This window comes from Hemitrygon akajei, chromosome 8 (assembly GCF_048418815.1).
Source record: "Hemitrygon akajei chromosome 8, sHemAka1.3, whole genome shotgun sequence".
NCBI classification, from domain to species: Eukaryota; Metazoa; Chordata; class Chondrichthyes; order Myliobatiformes; family Dasyatidae; genus Hemitrygon; species Hemitrygon akajei.
In genome coordinates this window covers 4,389,523-4,403,592 of record NC_133131.1, presented here as the reverse complement: position 1 = coordinate 4,403,592, position 14,070 = coordinate 4,389,523, and the positions used below count along the sequence as shown (strand labels likewise).

The window sequence follows — 14,070 nt, the reverse complement described above, 5'->3', positions numbered from 1 at the left end:
TTTTTACGGAATGGGGTTGCTAGTCCCACGCCCAGCCCTCCTCCTCTCGCAGCCAGGCTTGGGTCCGTCCATGGTGGAGGTAAACTGGTCATTAATTCCAAGGATTTTCCTCGCAGCCTTTCTTAACGAAAGCACAACCATTATTCGGTGTCACGTCACCATGGTTACTGATGATACAAACTTCTCCACAAAGGGCCTTAGTGCGACGGCCCCCCTACTTCCTCAGGAGCCGAAAGGAATGTGGCTTGTCTGTGTCAGACTTTCCCCGAGGGAGCATCCTTTCCAGGTGCGGCGCAGCTAGGTGTGGCTCTACCTGCGGTCACAGCTCAGCATACCCTCGAAACCCGAATCCTCTCCATCGACTCTGTCTGCACTTCTCTTAGCAGATGGCATAAGCAAAATCCCCTCCCACCCCGCATAGAACATAGAATATAGAAAACCTACAGCACAATACAGGCCCTTCGGCCCACAAAGCTGTGCCGAACATGTCCTTACCTGAGAAATTACCTTGGCTTACCGATAGCCCTCTATTTTTCTAAGCTCCATATACCTTGTCCAGGAGTCTCGTAAAAGACCCTGTTGTATCCACCTCCACCACCATTGCCGGCAGCCCATTCCACGCACTCACCACTCTCTGCGTAATAAACTTACCCCATGACTGTTCCACTATTATCCTGCTTATAGTTCACATCCCATGCTTTTCTACCAATTGACTGTTCCGTGTAGCTGTCAAAATGGCAGGCACAGCTCGGACCCATGCAAGCGCCCACGGCCCGAGGGGAGTGAGAGGAGCCAAAGGAGAAACCGCTGACTGTGAGGACCAATATTCTCACTTCTCCTATCTCCCTTCGGGCTGGAGACACAAACGCCGGAAAGCACGTCTCAGCAGGCGCCAGGGCTTGCGCATCGTTTGCACTTTTTCGGTAGCATTCAAGTTCAAGTTTATTGTCATGTGACTGCACATACGGACAATCAAGCGAAACAACGTTCCTTCGGACCGCGGGGCTCCCACAATACACATATCACACACTTCACATCAACAAAATATTTTCGCAAATAAGTTAATAAAATATAATTCAGGATACATGTAGTGTACAGCACAAGTAAACAGTAAACGGTTTGCTACCCGAGTGAGGAGACCTCGGAGGTGATACGGACATTGCACATGGATTTTCATGATCAGTAGCCTAAAATCAATAAGATACACCCGAAGTATTCAGGCAGCAAAATCTTTATTGTCCAGTGTAATCTGTGAACGCTGGCAGTGGAGCGATTCCGCATCCAGTGACATCATACTGCGGCTGCGCACTCGTTGCGGAGCCTTTGTCCCCGCCAGCCGCTGTCCGTGGTTACTGGAACCGCCGCTCCCGTTCCCAGGCTGTCCGGAGGCCGGCCGCTGACCCGACAGAATCCTGTTTCCAACCAGGGGTGTCCAAACTCTCTTCGGGGCTGATTGTGCGGTCCCGGGTGACTGTTAATTCTGACCCGGTCCTTTCCGGGTGTCCGTGGGTCCCGTCCGGTCTCGGACCTGATCTGGGGTATCTGTGCGTCTTGACCCGGAGTGTGTGTGTGTATTCTGTCCCGTCCTGTCCCGGGGTGTCCGTGGGTCCTGCCTCGGTCCTGACCCGGTTCTGTCTCGGGTTTCCAAGGCTCCGGCCCCGGACAGGCTGGGCGCTATCCCGCTCCTACGGACCATGCTGAGCCAGAGCCGGCGCAAGAAGCTGGTGAGCCCGCCGGGCCCGGACAGCGGATCGGCGCAGGACCTGCGGGAGGCTCTGTCCGCCCTGCGGAGCGACCGGACGGAGGAGGAAAAGCGCACGCACTTGGCCTACATCCATCACCTGGTGAAGGAGGCCTGGCACCTACCGGGACAGGGCAGGGAGGTGGCCTCAGCCATGTGCCGAGAGATCCGGCTGCAGGGGACCTTGGAGCTGCTGGTGGAGATGATGCAGTCTCGGGGCACTGACACCCGGTATGAGGCGGGCAAACTCCTGGAGCAGGTGCTCATCACGGAGAACCGGTGAGTGGGGCGAGGAAAAGAGTCACATAGAGAGAGAGAGAAAAATGCCCCCACCCCTCCACTTCCCTCTTCTTCTTCCCCTTCACCCACCACCCTTCGCATCACCCTCCCCCGCCCCCATACCCGCATCCCTTCCCCCGCCCACCACCCATCGTGTCACACTTCCTCCTCCCCCTCCCCTTCCTTTCCCCTCTACCTTCCTCTCCACTCCCTTCCCCTTTCCTCTCCACTTCCCCTTTCCTACCACTTCCCCTCCCTCCCTATGTTTTTTATGATACCGTTAAACAATACCGTTAAACAAGAGGTTTGTGGACCCAGGTTTCCAGGGATATGGGCAGGAAACCTGGGGTCCACAAACATTTTTCTGCATATTCATATGCAGGACTATGAAATTGCTCAGATTCATTCTATAGGGACCTCGGCAGGTACCGTTGAAAGTTAAGAGCAGGAACAAACTCGGGTTGGGCAGTTTTCACCCGAGCTTCGGATGCTGCGGAGACTAGATGGAGGTTTAAAAATCGTGACTGGTACAGGGAGGGTAAACGGTCAGAATCGCTTTCCCAGGGTCGGAGTGTCACAGTCGAGACTGGAGAGGACATACGGGTTGGCAGGACAGCGTAGCGGTTAGCGTAACACCAGCGACCCGGGTTCCGTTCCTGCCGCTGTCTGTGTGTTCTTGTGACCGTGTGGGTTCCCTCCCACACTCCAAAGGGTTGAGATAAAGTTTATCAGCTTGATTTGTCTCGTACACGCACGTTGAAACATCCAGTGAAATACAGCATTTGCATCGTCAAATCAGCAAAGATTTCCTGGGGCAACCCGCAAGTGTCCACACTTCCGTCTCCAACATAGCCCGTCCACAACTCACTCATCCCGGGGTTCCCATGGACCCCTATCAATAACCAAGCACCAGGATGGGAACCCCTGCTACAGAATATTGGAATGTGTGAGGAATATGGAATATGTGAGGAATATTGGAATATGTGAGGAAACTGGAGCACCCGGACAAAACCCATGACTACTATTAATGTTACCCATTTTCTTGTAAAAAGTGCAGTGCTCACCCCAGTAACACCCCTCCCCCAGTGTGACCCTCTCCCAGTAACACCCCTCCCCCAGTACCACCCCTCCCCCAATAACACATATCCCCCAGTAACACACCTCCCCCAGTGTGACCCTCCCCCAGTAACACACCTCCCCCAATAATACTCCTCCCCCGGTAACACACCTCCCCCAGTGTGACCCACCCCCAGTAACATCCCTCCCTCAGTGTGACCCTCCCCCAGTAACACACCTCCCTCAGTGTGACCCTCCCCCAGTAACACCCTTCCACCTGTAACATACCTCACTCAGTAAACTACCTCCCCCATAACACACCTCTCCCTGTACCACCCCTCCCCCAGTAACACCCACTCACAGTAACACACCACTCTTCCCACAGTGTGACCCTCCCTCAGTACCGCCCCTCCCTGAATATTGAACCTCCCACAATGTGACCCTTCTCATTAGATAGATAGATAGATAGATAGATAGATAGATAGATAGATAGATACTTTATTCATCCCCATGGGGAGATTCAACTTTTTTTCCAATGTCCCATACACTTGCTGTAGCAAAACTAATTACATACAATACTTAACTCAGTAAAAAATATGATATGCATCTAAATCACCGTCTCAAAAAGCATTAATAGCTTTAAAAAGTTCTTAAGTCCTGGAGGTAGAATTGTAAAGCCTAATGGCATTGGGGAGTATTGACCTCTTCATCCTGTCTGAGGAGCATTGCATCGATAGTAACCTGTCACTGAAACTGCTTCTCTGTCTCTGGATTATAAGAATGATGTGGAAGCTTTAGAGAAGGTGCAGAGGAAATTTACCAAGATGCTGCCTGGATTAGAGAGGGTGCAGAGGAGATTCACCAGGATGCTGCCTGGATTAGAGAGGGTGCAGAGGAGATTCACCAGGATGCTGCCTGGATTAGAGAGGGTGCAGAGGAGATTGACTGGGATGCTGTCTGGATTAGAGAGGGTGCAGAGGAGATTGACCAGGATGCTGCCTGGATTAGAGAGGGTGCAGAGGAGATTGACTGGGATGCTGTCTGGATTAGAGAGGGTGCAGAGGAGATTCACCAGGATGCTGCCTGGATTAGAGAGGGTGCAGAGGAGATTCACCAGGATGCTGCCTGGATTAGAGAGGGTGCAGAGGAGATTGACTGGGATGCTGTCTGTATTAGAGAGGGTGCAGAGGAGATTGACCAGGATGCTGCCTGGATTAGAGAGGGTGCAGAGGAGATTGACTGGGATGCTGTCTGGATTAGAGAGGGTGCAGAGGAGATTGACCAGGATGCTGCCTGGATTAGAGAGGGTGCAAAGGAGATTGACCAGGATGCTGCCTGGATTAGAGAGGGTGCAGAGGAGATTGACCGGGATGCTGCCTGGATTAGAGAGGGTGCAGAGGAGATTGACCAGGATGCTGCCTGGATTAGAGAGGGTGCAAAGGAGATTGACCAGGATGCTGCCTGGATTAGAGAGGGTGCAGAGGAGATTGACCGGGATGCTGCCTGGATTAGAGAGGGTGCAGAGGAGATTGACCAGGATGCTGCCTGGATTAGAGAGGGTGCAGAGGAGATTTACCAGGATGCTGCCTGGATTAGAGAGGGTGCAGAGGAAATTGACCAGGATGCTGCCTGGATTAGAGAGCGTGCAGAGGAGATTGATCAGGATGCTGCCTGGATTAGAGAGGTTGCAGAGGAGATTGACCAGGATGCTACCTGGATTAGAGAGGGTGCAGAGGAGATTGACCAGGATGCTGCCTGGATTAGAGAGGGTGCAGAGGAGATTCACCAGGATGCTGCCTGGATTAGAGAGGGTGCAGAGGAGATTCACCAGGATGCTGCCTGGATTAGAGAGGGTGCAGAGGAGATTCACCAGGATGCTGCCTGGATTAGAGAGCATGTCTTATGAGGAAAGGTTGAGGGAGCCAGGGCTTTTCTCTGGAGTGAAGGATGATGAGAGGTGACGTGACAGAGGTGTACACGGTGATAAGAGGCGTATATTAAGTGGACAGCCAGAGCCTCTTTCCTTTGGTAGGAATGATTAATACCTGGGGGGAGTAATTTAAAGGTGATTGGAGGAAAGTAGGGGGTTGACAGAGGTAGTTTATTTGACACACAGAGTGGTGGCTGTGTGGATCTCGCTGCAAGGGTGATAGCATCTGGTATCTGGGAGTACAGTTAGATGAGAAGCTAGACTGGACTGCCAACACAGATGCCTTGTGCAGGAAGGCACAGAGTCGACTGTACTTCCTTAGAAGGTTGGCGTCATTCAATGTCTGTAGTGAGATGCTGAAGATGTTCTATAGGTCAGTTGTGGAGAGCGCCCTCTTCTTTGTGGTGGCGTGTTGGGGAGGAAGCATTAAGATGAGGGACACCTCACGTCTTAATAAGCTGGTAAGGAAGGCGGGCTCTGACGTGGGCAAAGTACTGGAGAGTTTAACATCGGTAGCTGAGCGAAGGGTGCTGAGTAGGCTACGGTCAATTATGGAAAACTCTGAACATCCTCTACATAGCACCATCCAGAGACAGAGAAGCAGTTTCAGCGACAGGTTACTATCGATGCAATGCTCCTCAGACAGGATGAAGAGGTCAATACTCCCCAATGCCATTAGGCTTTACAATTCAACCGCCAGGACTTAAGAACTTTTTAAAAGCTATTATTAATGCTTTTTGAGATAGTGATTTAGATGCATATCATTTTTTTTACTGAGTTAAGTATTGTATGTTATTAGTTTTGCTACAACAAGTGTATGGGACATTGGAAAAAAAGTTGAATTTCCCCATGGGGATGAATAAAGTATCTATCTATCTATCTATCAGAGGCAGATACTTTAGGAACTTTAAGAAACCCTTAGATAGGTACATGGATGAGGGAAAATTGGAGGGCTAGATTGATCTTGGAGTAAGTTAAGACATTGCCACAACATTCATAAGGCATGGTCTCAATATGGATGGCATCGTGATAAATCTCCTCTGCACCCTCTCTAAAGTGTCCACATTCTTCCTATAATGAAGGGATCACAATTGAGTGCAATACTTCACGTGTGGTCACACAGACCCTGATTTGGGAAGCTGTCACCATTGCTTCATCACTGATTCTAACCTCTGAAACTCCCTCCCCAGCAGCCAAGTGAGAAAACCGTCACCATAAAGGGTACACTGGACCAGAACTGAACTCAATACTCCCAGCAAGTGTGGTCTACCCAGAGTTTTATTGAGCTGCAATATTACCTTGCGGCTCCTGAACTTAATTCCAGTGAGTAATGAAGATCCACACCAAACCCTGCCTTAATCACCCTATCAACTTGGAACCACACATGAAATGCTGGGGGAATTCAGCAGGCCAGGCAGATTCTATGGAAAAAAAGTGCAGTCGAAGTTTTGGGCCGGACTCTTTTCCATAGACACTGCCTGGCCTGCTGAGTTCCTCCAGCATCTCGTGTGTTGCTCGGATTTCTGGTATCTGCAGATTTTCTCTTGTCTATTAACTTGCACGGTGCCTTTGATGGATTTATGGACGTGGACTGTAAGGTTCCTCTGTTACTTTGAATTCTGCCATTAACCCTGTACTCTGCCTTCACATTTGGCCTTCCAAAGTATACACTTGACACTTCTCTGGACTGAGCTCCGTCAGCCATTCTTAACCCAGCTCTGCAGCCTGCCCTGTGCTTTTTAGGACCTCATCTCATGTTTTACATTTACACCAGCATGTACTGCCCGCTCTCCCCCTTGAGAAATTTCTACAACCGCTCAGAGACATCTTTGAGCCTGGTGCCTGGGAGTCTGCACACCTTCCTGGCATCTGTTCTGCGGCCACGGTATGTCCTGTCTGACTCCTTCACCCAATGGCCAGAACCGCACGCCTGCAGATCACTGGGGAAGTCATTGTCTGCAAGTCTGAGGCTAAGGGCGGCCGGAGGCTGAAGATGGCGTGTCCTGAACCTGGACAACGTGTCTGGTCTTAGATGGCTGGGGGGGAGAGAAAGGGCTTCTTTTGTTGCCTTGAACATGCAAAATGCTGAAGGAACTCAGCAGCTCCAGCCGCATTCAGGAAATCAACCAATAAGATTGTTTAACACCATTTCCAGAACACAAGTGTAAAGGAGAATGACATAATTTTCTTTCCATAGATGCTGCCTAACCTACTGAGCTCCTCCAGCATTTTGTTCAAAGTTCAAAGAAAATTTATTATCAAAGTACTTTTACATCACCTACAACCCTGAGATTCATTTTCTTGTGGGCATACTCAATAAATCTACAGAATAATAACCATAACAGAATCAATGTAGGTCCACCCAACTAGGGTATTCAACTAGAGTCCAGAATACAACAAACTGTGCAAATACTATCAAAAGGAAAGAAAGAAATATTGAGAACTTGAAATGAAGAATCCTTGAAAGTGAGTCCGTAGGTTGTGGGAACATTGGCAGAAGTGAAGTTGAATGAAGTTATCTCCTCTGGTCACAAATCTGATGGTTGAGGAATAATAACTGTTCCTGAACCTGGTAGTGTGAATCCTGAGGCTCCTGTGCCTTCTTCCTGATGGCAGCAGTGAAAGCAAAGTGCTGGGTGGTGGGGGTCTGTAATGGTGGATGTTGCTTTCTTACAATAGCATTTCTGTAGATGTGCTCAATGGTGGGAGACCATACCCACTGACTTTTGTAGGATCTTCCATTCAAGGGCATTGGTGTTTCCATACCAGGCTGTGATGCAGCCAGTCAGTATACTCTTCAGCACACATCCATAGAAGTTCGTCAAAGTTTTAGATGTCATGCCAAATCTCCCCTAACTCCTAAGGAAGTAGAGGTGCTGCCCTGCTTTCTTTGTAATTGCACTTATTTGTGGGCCCTGGACAGGTTCTCTGAAATAGTAACACCTAGGAATTTAAAGTTGCTTACCCTCTCCACCTCTGATCCTTCAACGAGAACTGGCTCATGGACCTCTGGTTCCCTTTCTCCTGAGGTCTACAATCAGCTCCTTGTGAGTGTTCCTCTGAATTTCCAACTTCTGCAGAATTTCTTGTTTGTGTTGTGCTGTTATTTGTGTTGTTTTGTTGTTTGTGTTGTGCTGTTGTTTGTGTTGTGCTTTTGTTTTGTTATTTGTGTTGTGCTGTTGTTTTGTTGTTTGTGTTGTGCTGTTGTTTTGTTGTTTGTGTTGTGCTGTTGTTTTGTTGTTTGTGTTGTACTGTTGTTTGTGTTGTGCTGTTGTTTGTGTTGTACTGTTGTTTTGTTGTTTGTGTTGTACTGTTCTTTTGTTGTTCGTGTTGTGCTATTGTTTTGTTGTTTGTGTTGTACTGTTGTTTTGTTGTTTGTGTTGTGCTGTTGTACTGTTGTTTGTGTTGTACTGTTGTTTTGATGTTTGTGTTGTGCTGTTGTTTTGTTTGTGTTGTGCTGTTGTTTTGTTGTTTGTGTTGTGCTGTTGTTTTGTTGTTTGTGTTGTACCGTTGTTTTGTTGTTTGTGTTGTGCTGTTGTACTGTTGTTTGTGTTGTACTGTTGTTTTGATGTTTGTGTTGTGCTGTTGTTTGTGTAGTACTGTTGTTTTGTTGTTTGTGTTGTACTATTGTTTTGTTGTTTGTGTTGTGCTGTTGTTTTGTTGTTTGTGTTGTGCTGTTGTTTTGTTGTTTGTGTTGTTTTGTTGTTTGTGTTGTGCTGTTGTTTTGTTGTTTGTGTTGTACTGTTGTTTTGTTGTTTGTGTTGTTTTGTTGTTTGTGTTGTACTGTTGTTTTGTTGTTTGTGTTGTTTTGTTGTTTGTGTTGTACTGTTGTTTTGTTGTTTGTGTGGTGCTGAGCATTGTGGCTGTGCCATGTTGACACCGGAATGTGTGCAGCACATCTTTGGGTGTGTTGGTTGTGAACACAGATGAGGCATTACACTCTATGTTTCAATGTGCAGGTGATGAACACAGTGAATGTGAATCTTGAATCGCGATTGTGCCTCCTATCACTATCCATCTTGCTGATTCCAATTAGAGGTTGCTCTTGCTCGATACTGCTTAACTTGCTTTTGTTCAATCAGAACTGGAATCGGGTTTAATAATGGGGTCCGAGTCCATAGGACGTTCAAAGCTGCTGCACAGGTTGACTCTGTGGTTAAGAAGGCATACGGTGTATTGGCCTTCATCAATCGTGGGATTGAGTTTAAGAGCTGAGAGATAATGTTGCAGCTATGTAGGACCCTGATCAGACCCCACTTGGAGTACTGTGCTCAGTTTCGATCACCTCACTACAGGAAGGACGTGGAAGCCATAGAAAGGGTGCAGAGGAGATTTACAAGGATGTTGCCTGGATTGGGGAGCATGCCTTATGAGAATAGGTTGAGTGAACTCAGCCTTTTCTCCTTGGAGTGATGGAGGATGAGAGGTGACCTGATAGAGGTGCATAAGATGATGAGAGGCATTGATTGTGTGGATAGTCAGAGGCTTTTTCCCAGGGCTGAATTGGTTGCCACAAGAGGACACAGGTTTAAGGTGCTGGGAAGTAGGTACAGAGGAGATGTCAGGGGTAAGTTTTTTATGCAGAGAATGGTGAGTGCATGGAATGGGTTGCCAGCAACGGTGGTGGAGGTGGATACGATAGGGGTCTTTTAAGAGACTCCTGGATAGGTACATGGAGCCTAGAAAAATAGAGGGCTATAGGTAACCCTAGGTTATTTCTCAGGTAAGGACATGTTCAGCACAGCTTTGTGGGCTGAAGGGCCTGTATTGTGCTGTAGGTTTTCTATGTATCTTTCACCGACATATGTTGTGAAATTTGTTTTGCGGTAGCACTACATTGTGATAGATAATAAAAAAACTATAAATTACACTGAGTGCATATATCCTGTATAAAATTAAATTAAATGAGAGAGGCAAGAATAGTGAGTTGACGTCCCTAGACTTACTGCCCATTCGGAAATCAGTCCTATGTTCTGTAACGAGTCGATTGTCTCCCACAGGGACCGCCTGGCGCGGACTGGGCTGCCCGCCATTCTGCAGCTGGCCATGGAGCGGGAGGATGTCACCATGGCAGCCATTGTCTCAGGGATCCTGGAGCACATGTTCAAACACTCCGAAGTGACCACCCATCTCCTCATCAGCAACGGCGGCCTGGACTTCATCCTCTTCTGGTGCCGCAGCGCTGATGCCGTTCTCCTGCGCCACTGTGCTGCCGCCCTCGCCAACTGTGCCATGCACGGGGGCCACGCCAACCAGCGGCTGATGGTGGAGAAGAAGGCGGCAGACTGGCTCTTCCCGCTGGCCTTTGCCGCGGACAGGATGGTGCGTTTCCACGCCTGCCTGGCCGTCACTGTCCTGGCCACCAACAAGGAGGTGGAGAAGGACGTGGAGCGGTCAGGAACGTTGGACCTGGTCGAGCCGTTCGTCGCCTCCTTGCAGCCCGACGAGCTTGTGCAGAGCTGGCTGGATAGCACAGAGCACTCGCAGGGCCGGACAGCCTGCGAGCTGCAGAGGCTGGTTCAGCTGCTGGACAGCTCCCGGCTGGAGGCCCAGTGCATGGCAGCTTTCTACCTGTGTGTGGAGGCCGGCGTGAAGGCACGACAGAATAAAACCCAGGTACCTGGCGGGGAGGGGCAGGGAGTGGAGGATTCAGAGGGCGTTGGAGGAGGGAGGTCGAGGGAAGCATGAGGGTGGAGAGGGTTTTAGAGTGAACAGGAGTGGGAGGGAGGAGGGAAGGGGAGAGGGAGTGGGTTTCTGAGGAGGTTCTGAGAGGGAACAGGAGTTGGAGGGGGAGGAGGAAAGAGGACAGAGTGGAGGGGGTGGAATTCTCTCACTGTCTCCATTCCATCCTCTCATCCAGTGAAAAGTTTCCTGAACCCGGAGACCAGAGCTGAGGCATCAGTCCCCCCACCAACGAGACATTGTTCCCTCCCCTCCCATTCCAGGGTCCCTGCTCCCCCACCCCTACTTTTCCCTAACTCTGATTAACCCTTCCCTCCTCCTGTGCCCCTGATGATCCCCACCACTCTTTACAATTCAAGGCATCTTCACTCTTCCCTCCCTCATCACTGGCAGCCATGGTATGTCAATCTCGTGAAGGGTCTCAGCCCGAAACATTGATTGTTTATTCTCCTCCACAGATGCTGCCTGACCTGCTGAGTTCCTCCTCCTTCCCCTTTCCTCACACCTCTCTTTTCCCTCAACCCCCTCCTCCCCCATCTCACCTCCCCCCTTTCTAACTGTCTTTCCCTCCCCTCCTCCCTCTCCCCTTCCCCTCCCCTCCCCTCAGTATTTCTCATGAGAGGATGGGAAGGATTAAAGAAGCATTCTGTACGTCCAGTCAGAGCAGGAGGATAACAGCACTGAAGGATGAAGGAGGGTGAAATGCCTGGAGGTCCTAAGTGAGTTCTTTGTGCTGGTGTTCAGTGTGGGGGTGTGATAATGTCCTGAGGAATTTTGAGATCAGGAAGTAGGTGATGCTGGGTCGTGGGAGAGTACCAACTTGTGTAAGTCCCCAAGAGCTGATGGGATCTCTGTCAGGGTGGCCAAGGCATTCAGTGGGGGTTGCTGGGGCTTGACCAAGTCTTTGTCTCCTCACTGACAATGGGCCAGGTGCCAGAGGACTGGAGAGTAAGAAATGTTGTTCCTTTGTTTAAAGGAGGAAATGGGGATAGTTGAGGAAATTATCGAGCAGTGAGTTGTTAGAGAGCATTCTTCAGGATTAGGCCTCCAAGCATTAGGAAGAACATGATCTGATTAGGGACGGTCACCACAACTTTACGTGGCCAGGTCATGACCTTTAACATGATTGAGACTTTTGAGGAGATGACTGCAGAGCGTAGGGCGGTGAATGTTGTCAACACGGCCTTTGGTGAGGCTTTTGACAAGGTCTCTCACGGAAGGCGGATCCAGGGATGAGGGTGACAGTGACTTGGTAGTTTGAATTCAGAATTGCCCTGCCCATTGAAGATGGGGTAGCAGTGGAGGGTGTTATTCTGACTAGAGGTCCGTGGCCGGTGGAATTCCACGGGGATCAGTGTTGGGACCTCTGCTGTTTGTGATGTATATAAATGACTTGGACAAAAACGCAGGTGGGTGGGTTAGTAAGTCTGCAGATGATCCAAAGACTGGTGGATTTGTGGATAGTGTGAAGGATCTCCCTCATCACTGCAACATCCCCCTCCCCACCGGCAGATCTCTCCTCCCTCCCCACCCACCCATCACTGTACTGCTCCCTCCACCCTTACTGGACCCTCTCCCCTGGGCTGGGTGAGACTGGCTGGGGTCAGTGCACTCTGTGATGGGGGTGGTGTGTGTGTCTCTAGGTCCTGCATGAGGTGGGGGCCACCCAGAGCCTGAAGCGGATCGTCAGCTACTCGGGCTGCGGCACCGTCTCCGCCCTGGCCAAGAAAGCCCTGTGCTTGCTGGGAGAGGAAATCCCGCGCAGGCTCTCCCCAACCGTCCCGAACTGGAAACCTGTCGAGGTCCAGACCTGGCTGCAGCAGGTCGGATTTGCCGAGTACTGCGAGAGATTCTGGGTGAGCTGGGGTGCTAGCACAGGGAGGGTGGGCCGAGTGGCCTGTGGCCCCGTCTAGCTTGCGCGGAATTCGCTCGGGGAACTCATAAGAAACGGGCAGGAGTCACCTATCTGACTCATCGAGCATGCTGAGCCATTCTGTAAGATCACGCTGACCTGGCCATGGACTCAGCTCGACCAACCCTCCTTTTCCCCAGAATCACTTCCACAGCTCCCGGAGAGGGATGGGCTCCGCCCGGTTTCAGACGCCCACAACACGCCGTACGATGAGCAATCACCAAAAGATCGGTGCAAAAAGCTTGTCATGACGGCACCCCGACGACTCCACCAGGAGACAGACAGACAGACACACACACACACACACACACACACACACACACACACACACACACACACACACACACACACACACACACACACACACTTCCACAGCTATGCAAAAATCTATCGAACCATTTTAATGAGGTAACCTTGACTTCTTCCCTGGACAGAGAATTCCACAGATTCATTACTCTCTGGGAAAAGCAGTTTCCCCTCATCTCTCTCCTAAATTCATTCCCCTGAATCTTGAGGCTGTGTCCCCTAGCTTTAACGATAAAGATTAGCTTTATTTGTCATACGTGCATACGATGTTTGCATCAATGACCAACACAATCCGAAGATGCACTGGGGTGACCACACTTCTGGCACCAACATTGCACACCCACGACATACTAATTCCAAATTCAAAGTACAATTCATTACCAGAGTACATCGGTACATGTCACCACGTACAACCCTGACATTTGCACACTCAGCAAATCCACAGAATAGTAACTGCAGACAGGATCAGCTAATCCTAACTCGTGTGTATTCGAAATGTGGGAGAACACCCACATGGTAATGGGGAGAACGTACAAACTCTGTATGGACGGTGACAGGAATTGAACCCCGTCACAGAGTGTAACACTAGCTGCTAATTATTTCCCCTCGTTCCAGTTTCACTTGTCTGTGGAAACAACTTTCTTGCCTCTATCTATCCCTTTCATAATTTTATATTCTTCTACAGGATTCCCTCTCGTTCTTCTCAATTCCAATGAGAAGAACGTCAAACTGTCATGTACTCCAACACCCTCCATGAAATGCACCCTCAGCCACTCCACAATTCTAGAACAACTCCAACTCCTTCCCCTCCACAGTTCTAGAACAACCCCAACCCCTTCCCCTCCACAGTTCTGGAATGATTCCTCCCCCTCCACCATTGGATTTCTGATCAGCTCATGAAATCATGAACACAACAATGTTATTGCTCCATTTTGAAATCTATAGTCTGTTTTTTAGACCATTGGACGCGGGGAGCAGAATTAAACCATTTGGCCCATTATACTTGCTCCACTATTCCATCATGGCTGATTTATTATCCCTCTCAATCCCATTCTCCTGCCTTTTCTCCGTAACATTTGACACCCCAACTAATCAAGAACCTATCAACCTCTGTTTTAAATATACCCAATGACGGCCTCCACAGCCATTTGTGGCAATGAATTC

General features: G+C 49.6%; 1 protein-coding gene across 2 annotated transcripts in view; it reads left to right on the top strand.

Annotated features, from left to right (window-relative positions):
• The first annotated feature begins 1,324 nt into the window (after window positions 1-1,324).
• The window catches only part of sarm1 (sterile alpha and TIR motif containing 1), a 30,012-nt gene continuing 17,266 nt past the window's right edge, over window positions 1,325-14,070 (top strand). For both annotated transcript variants that reach the window (XM_073053087.1, XM_073053086.1), the window contains exons 1-3: window positions 1,325-2,020; window positions 10,007-10,622; window positions 12,332-12,544. In XM_073053087.1, the coding sequence (XP_072909188.1) occupies window positions 1,695-2,020; window positions 10,007-10,622; window positions 12,332-12,544 (1,155 nt within the window). In that variant the 5' untranslated portion in view covers window positions 1,325-1,694. The remainder of the gene's footprint in view (window positions 2,021-10,006; window positions 10,623-12,331; window positions 12,545-14,070) is intronic.